The 9,924-nt window shown below is 37.4% G+C and overlaps 1 protein-coding gene across 1 annotated transcript in view; it reads left to right on the top strand.

The window, feature by feature from the left end:
* Positions 1–971: 971 nt before the first annotated feature.
* Positions 972–9,924, top strand: part of LOC107721028 (ephrin-A5b-like) — a 122,647-nt gene continuing 113,694 nt past the window's right edge. Inside the window, exon 1 of the mRNA XM_016528880.1 lies at positions 972–1,585. Coding sequence (XP_016384366.1) covers positions 1,461–1,585 — 125 coding nt within the window. The 5' untranslated portion in view covers positions 972–1,460. The remainder of the gene's footprint in view (positions 1,586–9,924) is intronic.

A 9,924-nucleotide genomic window follows, 5' to 3' on the forward strand; every position in this document is an offset into this window, starting at 1 on the left:
CACTGAGGTCAAGGATCGGTTGACATTTACATAATTCCTGTAATTCCTGTAATTGAGTAAATATTTAGCCGCGGTGTATTTTCCGGCATCGCTCGCAGCTCTTTTCTCGTGTGTTTGTGCCTCCGGGTGTAGATTAGGTGCATTTGTACGATACTTGCTCCGCTTCCACTGCGGGACGACACACACACACACACTCTCTCTCTCTCTCTCTCTCTCTCTCTCTCACACACACACACACTCTCTCTCTCTCTCTCTACACACACACTGCAACAAGTGCACACTGGCATCAGCTCAGCACACAGTTATACAATATTTAATACAGCGAGTAAATGCTTTTGAAAAAGTGTTTTAAGATACGCCATTCTTTATCTATCTATCTATCTATCTATCTATCTATCTGTATGTATATATTTTTTGCTTTTATATTTATATTTATTTAAACAAATATTGCTTAGTTTTATAATAGTGTTTATTTCTAATATATAGTATATAATTTTATTTATATAATAGTGTATATAGTCGAACTGTTATATTTTTAGTTTTATGTTTATAATATTTAATTGAAAATATATATTATAATATTATTTAGTTTCTATCTATCTATCTGTCTGTCTGTCTGTCTGTATTTTTTGCTTTTATATTTATATTTATTTAAACAGTTATATTTGATTTATAATAGTGTTTATTTCTAACATATATTATTTTATTTATATAATAGGATATTTAGTCACATTGTTATCTTTTTAGTTTTATGTTTATAATATTTAATTTAAAATATATAATATTATTTAGTATCTATCTATCTATCTGTCTATCTATCTCTGTAGTTTATATTGATGAAGTGTGTGAAGTAAAGGGTTATAGGAGGGGCGGGGTTTGTGTTGTTAGCGCCCCGCCCACCCTAGTTCGGACCAATGGGCTTAACTGAACACAGAGTCATTCGCAGCGAGCGGCGCTGGGTTCACATCATCATCACACCTCCCGCCGAACCGAGAGCGAGCGCATGAACTAACAGATGACCCCGCGCTCCTCCGTGTCTCCCGCAGTAGAATGACGGAGAGTGACGCGGCTGTGTTTCTCGAGCTCTGCGTTAATCTGAACGGACTTCTGCGCTGAGATCAGTCTGTGCAACTTCTTCAAATCTCTCTCTCGGAGTAACACCGCGCTCCTGCTTCCTAGTTGCATGTGTGGATGAGAAAGCGCTTCTGCAGACTCGGTCGTTTCTGAAAGATATGTCTGATTGATATGCGAAGAATGAACCCTAAACACTGAGCGGGTGGTTTTTGTCTCTCCGGCGGCGCAGTCCACAATTATTGACCGTAGTGCGGACATTCACACCACTGACAGAAGATCTCGGACATCTCAACACTTGCTCCACTGTCTGACATCAGCCGAGCCACAGATGCGAATGAAAGTCGACTAAAGCAAGAGGAATATACGTGTCCAAGTGTGCTGTAGTGATGCTGCAAGTGGAAATGATCATATTCGTGGGTGTGATTCTGTGGATGTGTGTATTTAGTCAAGAGCCCAGCTCAAAGGTGATGGCTGATCGATACGCCGTCTACTGGAACCGAACCAACCCCAGGTGAGCGGATCGGTGTGTGTTTATATTCGCCGCCGCTTTACGCGAACTTTGTATACGCGACACTTTCACTTTGCATTTACATTTATAGAGAGATATTAACATGCACGCGGGTTTAAAGTGCGGTAATAGCTAATTAAACATATAATTATTAAGATGAAGTAAACGCAACGATAGATGTGGCGTTATTTGTCTGAATGTAGACGCTTTATCGATGCCGCTACAGTTGCGCGCATCGGCCGATTATTCGTGATTTGTTTTAAATTATGAATCGTGGATTTAAAAAAAAAATCAGAACAGTAGGATAATATCTAATTCCGTTTAATCATATAGATGCACATGTTGTATAATAAACAAAAGTCAGTATAAGAGATTAAACACTCACAGTTAGAATTAAAAAAAATAACGGGGATTTTATTTATTTATTTATTTATTTTAATTGTATTGGATGGCACGCATTTATTGACAAATCGTCTCAGTTTTGCCGCGTACGCGTCTCGGCCCGTTCCGTCGCTACGGGTGCCGATCTTTATATTGTAAAGTTTACTTTAGTGTTTGGTTCTGTACTGTGTTTAATTCTCATTCAGCTGGTTTCAGTGGCAGTCTCGTGGTTCTTAAGGCGTGGTGCATTTTTCCAGTATGATACATATTTAAATCACTGATCCCAAAAATCTATAATTAATCGAACGCTTTTCCGACAGACGAAGGTTGCGCTGTAAATGCATTCGTGTGGCTTTGAAGCGTCGATTCACTGACAGTGAAACTGTGAAATAAAAACTGTATGTAATATATGAATTAACACATAAATGCCGTTCATTATCCTGAAATTATTTGAACTGATACATTAATTAAAAAGCAGGTGCAAACCCTATATTATTGGATATTAAAAGGGAAACGGTGAAGGGATCTGTTTCTCACGACTGTGCAATTCTCAGTTCCAAAATAAATAAATAAATACATGTTAAAATATCTTACCATGTTAAGTTGTGGTGAATGCACTTAAAGATTATTTTCATGAGAGCACAGTTTTCTAGACCAAACAAACAAGAATGCATTTAATAATGCAGATGCTTCATATGTTTATTTTTTTTTCTAATTAAGAAAACAAGTTAAAATGGGCTACAGAATATAACTCCAGTCTACATGACCATTCATGTTTATTTATTTGTTTGTTTGTATCAGTCACTATTTTTTCTGCATAACCTGTTTGCTATTTAAAATCTGTAAATGTGATTGGATATTCACACATTTACACATTTCATAAAAGCAATGCATTTTTTCAATGCATCTCCAGTACAGCTAAAAGAATAGGTTGCGTATCATATTTAAAACTTGTTTGAAAGCAGCAGACAGGTTTGAAATCTGCCGTCAGAGTGAATAGATCTCTGCTGATTAGAAGTTTTGCGGTCAGAATTACTCTCCTGCGTCCAGAGCGCCGTTTATTTATGTGACACTTTGTTTAAACAGAAAAACACAAAGTCAGGTTTCATTTGATATGTGACGCTGAAAAGCCACGGTTTCATTCGGTCGCACGGTTTGCAAGCCAGATGAGCATTCTGTTTCATAATTAACCAAAGAAAAAAGTTTAATTGCAGGTTGCTGTGCACAAAAAAAAGAAGTATTTCACCATATAAAGTCCTGTATTTTTTCTCCTCCACGTTTTTGGGGGAAATAACCCTAGTTCCCAGAAGCACAGATGGTTTGCAGTGATTCACGTCAAGGCCTGTAAGAATCCAGTGGTTTCTGAAGTCATTTATTGTCTTGTTTTTGCTGGAGGGAAGCAGATAGACTCATAGAAAGCATGTTTTGTGTCCAGTAACTCATTTTGATGTGTTTGACTTATACACCATCAGAATGATCTGAAAAAGTAGTGCATGAATGCAGGACATGAACGGTCTTTATCTGGAAATGTTAGTAGTGCGTCCACTCTGTTTGTATTCATCTCATGAGCTCTGACTGAATATCAGAAGGGCAGATAGATTGACTCGGGCCGTCTGTTGGCTGTCCGCACCTCCTTTCTGAGTATGAATTGTTAATTGGTTAATTACTCACTGCACCTTTGGCACACTAAACAGCCATAATGAGGACGCTGTACCGTTTCCCATGCTCAAGAAACCCCGCTAGCCAGATCTCCCTCTGACTTCCTTCCCCTTTAGCTGCGACTCTCTTTATTTCTCAGTGCCATGCTGTGCAGAGAAAATGAATGAATACAATTAGATATTTCAGGAGCTTCATTCCGGCTGTGCGGAGACCCGGGTTTAAGGGTCATGCACTCTCCGAACGGAAACCCTACATACATGCAGCTGTAACACGATAGTTGGGTTGCTCGTGAAAATGTTCCATGATGAACCAGTCAGAAATGTGTTCCCACTCGACTTAAACGTGCAGGACCATCCGGTGTTTATGGGACGACTGTGTTTACAGCAACATTTCCCGTAAAGCTCCACAAAACACAATAAATTCTAAATCTATATATATATATATTTTTTAAATGTATATATTTTTTAAAATAATGATTAAATATGAAAAATAGATTTTTATTAGTTTATTAAAATGTTGTTTGCAAAATAATAAATAAATAAAAATTACTATACATTTCTAATATTTTTTTTATTAAATATTCATAATTATTTATTAAAATTCAATACAATTTTTATTTGCAAGTCACAATATTTGTATAATAAAAATTATAATACATAAAAAAAAAATTATACAAATTTAAGAAAGCAAAATAAAGAAAAAATAAACACTTCTAATAAAAAAATGATTGTTTATTAAATATTCCTAATAATTATTTATTAAAAATGCATTTGCAAAATAATTTTGATAATACATTTTTTTTTAATTAAAATTTTTTTAATTACTTTCTATTAAAGTTATGTTTGCAAAAAACTATTTTGCATATTTCTACTGCTGCTTTACATGGTTTAGGCCAATGCTGTTGTTTGACCATATTGAGGTGAACCTTTCTGACCTCCGCAAACTCCACATGTAACAGCTTATATCTACTTGCATGTGTTTTATGTGCATTTTAGCACCTTTTAAATCTCCCTCTTCTGTGGGAGATTAAAAAAGTACAGTAATACATGATCCAGCTCAGCTGAGAAACGTAAAACACGCTACGTTCCTCATGCATGTGGCCATATATGACTGCTGCTCCAAATATGAAAACAGAGCCTCTTACGAAGTCTTAAACAGATCCTGCTGCAATTCGGACTGACTTGACTAGTTTTGACACTGCCTATTTTCCTCTTTCAGCCTTGTAAAACTTCTCCCGCGGTATGTAAAATGTGCCGTGCCTTTTCACTGTCGAAATTCATTCTCAAAGATGGTTTGGAGAGTTCAGCAGGTCCATGAGAAACCTGGTCTGGAGAATTAGTGGGATGATTTTAAAGAACAGACATAAAGGACAACAGATTAAAAAAAAAACAGAGACCAGTATGACATTGGATTAATGTTAGGCAAAATAAAAATAACTTCACGTTTACCCTGCAACAGCTGCTTGAGAAGGCAGCGGGACGTTTGTGCAATGCAACAGTTTTTTATTTAATAAGAGAAAAAGAGCCAGGGATTTACTGTCTGTTGTTTTTAGATACAGTTTCTGGATAAAATGCTTTTTCAGCATAAGGCTTTGTAAACTGTGATGGCATTGCGTTGGTGTCTATCTGACGGTGGATTCTGCTGTGGATTAGACGTACATGAGCGAACGCTGGAGAGACGCAGCTGCTTTTGCCATGCACTTCACTTTAGAAATCTGCATGCAGGACGAATTTATTATCAGCAACATTCTAGCTGATTCTCTCGTGTAATTAGATTTATGTAATTAATTTAGTGCAGGGTTGTGCGTTTAATCTAAAGCCACATGTCTTAATGTTCTGGTCCACTTTTAATATGCAGCAGAGGAATGTGAGTCAAATACGCCTGTGCTGCAGGTTTTGGTTTTGTTGTACATGTTTTGTGCATCAGCATGATTATGATGATTAAAATAAGCAAATGCACAACACAGATGTTTGTGCATCGTCTGGTAGTAATAAGAGGAACGTTTGAAGCAAGATCATCTACTGAACAAGACTTTAGTGCAGTTTATTTTATTTGCTTTTATTCATGATGCATATACAATATAAATTAATATTTGACATTTGAAAACCTTATCCAGCAAATGATGGTTAAAATAAGCAAATGCATTTAGCAAAAAGGTACAAAAGCGCTCATTGGGATGGATACCCTTTCAAAAGGCACACCTTTGTAACTTATTTACCCCAAAAAGGTGCATTTTAGTACCTTAAAGGCACATATATGTGCTTAAATTAGTACCTAAATGGTACAAATTAGTACCTTTTGAAAGGGTAACGCCCCAGTGACAGCTTTTGTATCTTTTTTTTTTTCAGATGTTTGTGCATTAAAAGAGCTTGTAAAGCAAGATCCTTTCCCCGAACAAGACTGTTGAAAAGTAATGCAATTTGTTTTTATTTGGTTTTATTCATAATGCATTTTTAATATTTGAAATCTGAGAGCCTCCTCCAGCAAATCAGGGTTAGAATATGCACAAGAAGTCCAAAAAGCTGTCATTGGGATGATACACTTTCAAAAGGTACGCCTTTGTACCTTATTTATCCCCAAAAAGGTGCATTTTAGTACCTTAAAGGTACATATTTTGCCTAAATTAATACCTAAATGGATTTTTTTGTTACGTATTTATGTTTTTGCATCATCTAGAGCTCGTAAAACAAGATTCTTTTACTGAACAAGGCTGTTGTAATGTAATTCATCTTATTTGGTTTTATTCAAAATGCATATTCAATATAAATTCACTGGGACGATATCCTTTCAAATGTTACAACTTTGTACCTTATTTACCCCCAAAATATGCATTTTAGTACTTTAAATGTACACATTTGTACCGAAAGTGTATATATCAGTACTTTTTGAAAGGGTACCGTCCCAGTGACAGCTTTTGTACCTTTTTTCTGAAAGTGTGCACAAGAGAGATATTTAGTAGTAATACAGTAGTCTTTTTACTGTATGAGACTGTTGTGGAGTACTGTACGTGCAATTATTTTTATTTATGTTTTATTCATAATACATATTTAGTATGAATTAATACTTGAAGCTTGAGAGCCTCATCCAGCAAATAATGGTTAAAATAAGCAAATGCACTCTCATAAAAAAACAAAAAAATACAAAATCTATCACTGGGATGATACCCTTTCAAAAGATACACCTTTGTACCTCTTTTCCCTTAAAAGTGTGCATACCTTAAAAGTACATACGTACCTAAATTATTGCCTAAAGGGTACATATTAATACGTTTTGAAAGGGTAACACCCCTTTTATTCATAATGCATTTGTAATATGCAATATAAAATTATATCTAATGGTTGAGTAAAAATATGCATATGCACAAGGACAAGGTAGATGTTGTAGCAATACAACATTTCAGTAATAGAGCAACGTTTGAAGCAAGTTTTTTTTTATTTGCTTTTATTCATAATGCATGTTTACGATGCACTTATATTTGACGTTTGAGAGCCTCACCCAGCAAATAATGGTTAAAATAAGCAAATGCACGAGACAGATGTCTGTGCATCGTCTGGAAGAACATTTGAAGCAGGATCCTTTTACTGAACAAGACTTGATTTTATTAATTTAGTGTGAATTAATATTTGGCGCAAACAGTGTTTGTGAGTGTTCGAATGCTTTATTTGTAACGCTGCATTGGTCTAAATGTGGCATGACGCCCGTGTGGCTGGCGCATCGGTCATGCCTGCTTCACCCGTGCCATTCCACATTCACACCTCCGTTTAAGGAAAATAAATCAGTCTCCAGCTGCAGGCAAATTCTCAAGGAATTGAAACGGGTTTGGTGAGACTCGGCAGCCAGGTAACGTGCCGTAAGATTTCATATGATTTCATGCAGAGAGTGTGTGGAGCGAGCGTGCATCATTTGATTATTTTTAATGTGCATCACTGTTTACTCCTGCGAGCGGCTCTATGCATGCACAAACAAACAAACCAACAAACCGAGCTCTCGCTGCTCTCCCGACCGCCCGCTGCAAATATTGAGCAGCCGGTTCCTCTCTCTCTTCCTCACGGCCAGGCCTCGTCCGCTCTGAAAGGCCACTATTGTTTCCCCTCGCTGTCGCCTCTCCACAACCCGGGCCGAAAGTATGCATGCATTTAGAGAAAAGGAGAGCAGGAGAGGATGAAGGGGGGTGAATGGAGAGCGCTTCACGGTGCTGCTTGCTTGTAATACTCTCTGTGTTTACAGGGACACGTCGAACGGGCCACAATGCAGCGCAGAGGCGATTTCCCTCGCCGCCGCTTTCTCCCACGCCAAGCGGGGTTTCACAGACGCATGTGTCTGGCCGCTTCTACCGGCCCTCGAACAATGTAGGTGACATTTGGGAGCTCGGGGTCTGAGACGAGCCCTAAGCCGAGAGGATTAACCCCAGAACCCGCTTTTGTCCTTCTTGAAGTCCTCCGGGGGCGGAGGGGTTTCGCGATGGGTCGAGGGGGCTTTGTTGCACTCGAGATACAGTATCAGGCCTCGGCGTTGTTGTAAAGATGTGAGCACAAAGGAACGTGATTTGCCTTCGCTTTCCCGAAACACTCGGGGTCCCCTGCGTGAAGTGCAGATACGCTTGACTGAATTTATGGTTTTCAAGATCTGAAGAGCTTTTGATCTGAAGGTTTCTGCTTAAATGCTTCAAATCAAATTTGTAGACAAAAGTTCAGCACACATAGGAATTCTTTACAAAATTTAAATATTTTTTATTTTATTTTATTTTATCGATTTAAACATTTTCTAAACAAATTCTTTAAAAAAAAAATTTAAATTATTTTTTTATTATATAATTTTTTTATTTATATTATTATTTTTTATAGAATTTATAATATTTCATAAATATCAATAGTGTGTAAAGAAAATCCTTCGGTTTATAAAACGGCTTCCTTTGTCTTAACTGTGCGGTCAAGTATGTTTGACAGCTTGCAGCTTAAAGCTCGTTGCTGTTATTCTCCTAGATGTTGTGGTTTGGCGTAAATGTCGGCTTACCTGGAAATGCGGGCGGTGTTGTGGGTCTGACAGAGGTGTGTTTGTTTAGCGTCTCGGGGACTAAAGTGACTCGAGGTCTCCTCGGCGTCCCTCATTCATGAGGTAATGGCGTGGAGTCACTAAAGGGCTTAAAAAGCCATCGGCTCATTGTCTACTGACACAAAACCCTTTCCTCTTTAATGCCTCTTCCTCTCCTCCATAGAAACCTTCCTGCTCTCATTCGGCATTCATATTAATCAGTGTTAAAGGCCTAATGAGATAAATAAGACTTAAGAGGAACCCCGGGGTGTCTTTGGAAGTCTGCAGAAACAGTTAAGTTATAAATATCGCCCCGGACAGTTGCTTTCAGAGCCTGAGAAGAACGTTAAATTGTCCTCTTCTCTTCTGTCTTGACTGAGAAATTGAAAATGCTGCATTTACAGCGTCCCGCCGCCAGGATATTTAGCATCTGTTTCTAAAGCCGTGTTTGTTTGGCTGCTGATCTCGCTGCTTCCCAAACGTCAAGCTGTGTTTTTTTTTTTGCCCTCTTGGTGCTCAATGGTCCGGTCCGCACGGAAGAGGCCATCTGGGGCGCTTCTCTCTCTCTCTCTCTGGACTAATCGGGGATTACTGGCCCTTTACATTGGGTGTAATAGGCTCAGGGCTTTAATGGCTGTTGGGGTGTCTCCTGCGCTCCTCTGTTTGATTTAGGCCCAGTGTTGTGGCTACTGCGGCTGACCGGCGGTTAGTTAATGCTGACGGGTCACGAACATCCAGATGGTGAAGGTGGGTTCATCGACTGAAGACTGAGATCTACTCTAAACGTTTACAGCTCGTGGCTCATAATGTATAAATATAAAATACTCGACTGTTTTGAGCTACACACTAAGAGAAATATCTAGAAAGCATCTTAAAAGTTTGTGTAGTGTGGAACAAATTGTATTAACCATCAGTGATCCTCTAATAATTTTACTGACATCATAAAATAATAAATGAGAAAATATAATGAATTGCCAGTTTGAATAAGTACATCATTAATTGCTATAAAACTAAATTATTTAGACACCAGATTATTATTTATATGCAATTCAGAATTCATCACAATTTATGTTTAAATTTGGTGAGATGTAAAACACTTTTTATAATAATAATAATAATAATAATATATAATGAATAGTTTGAATAAGTACATCATTAATTGCTATAAAACTAAATTATTTAGACACCAGATTATTATTTATATGCAATTCAGAATTCATCACAATTTATGTTTAAATTTGGTGAGATGTAAAACACTTTTTATAAATAAT

This window comes from Sinocyclocheilus rhinocerous, unplaced genomic scaffold (assembly GCF_001515625.1).
Source record: "Sinocyclocheilus rhinocerous isolate Xijiao unplaced genomic scaffold, SAMN03320098_v1.1 scaffold120, whole genome shotgun sequence".
NCBI classification, from domain to species: domain Eukaryota; kingdom Metazoa; phylum Chordata; class Actinopteri; order Cypriniformes; family Cyprinidae; genus Sinocyclocheilus; species Sinocyclocheilus rhinocerous.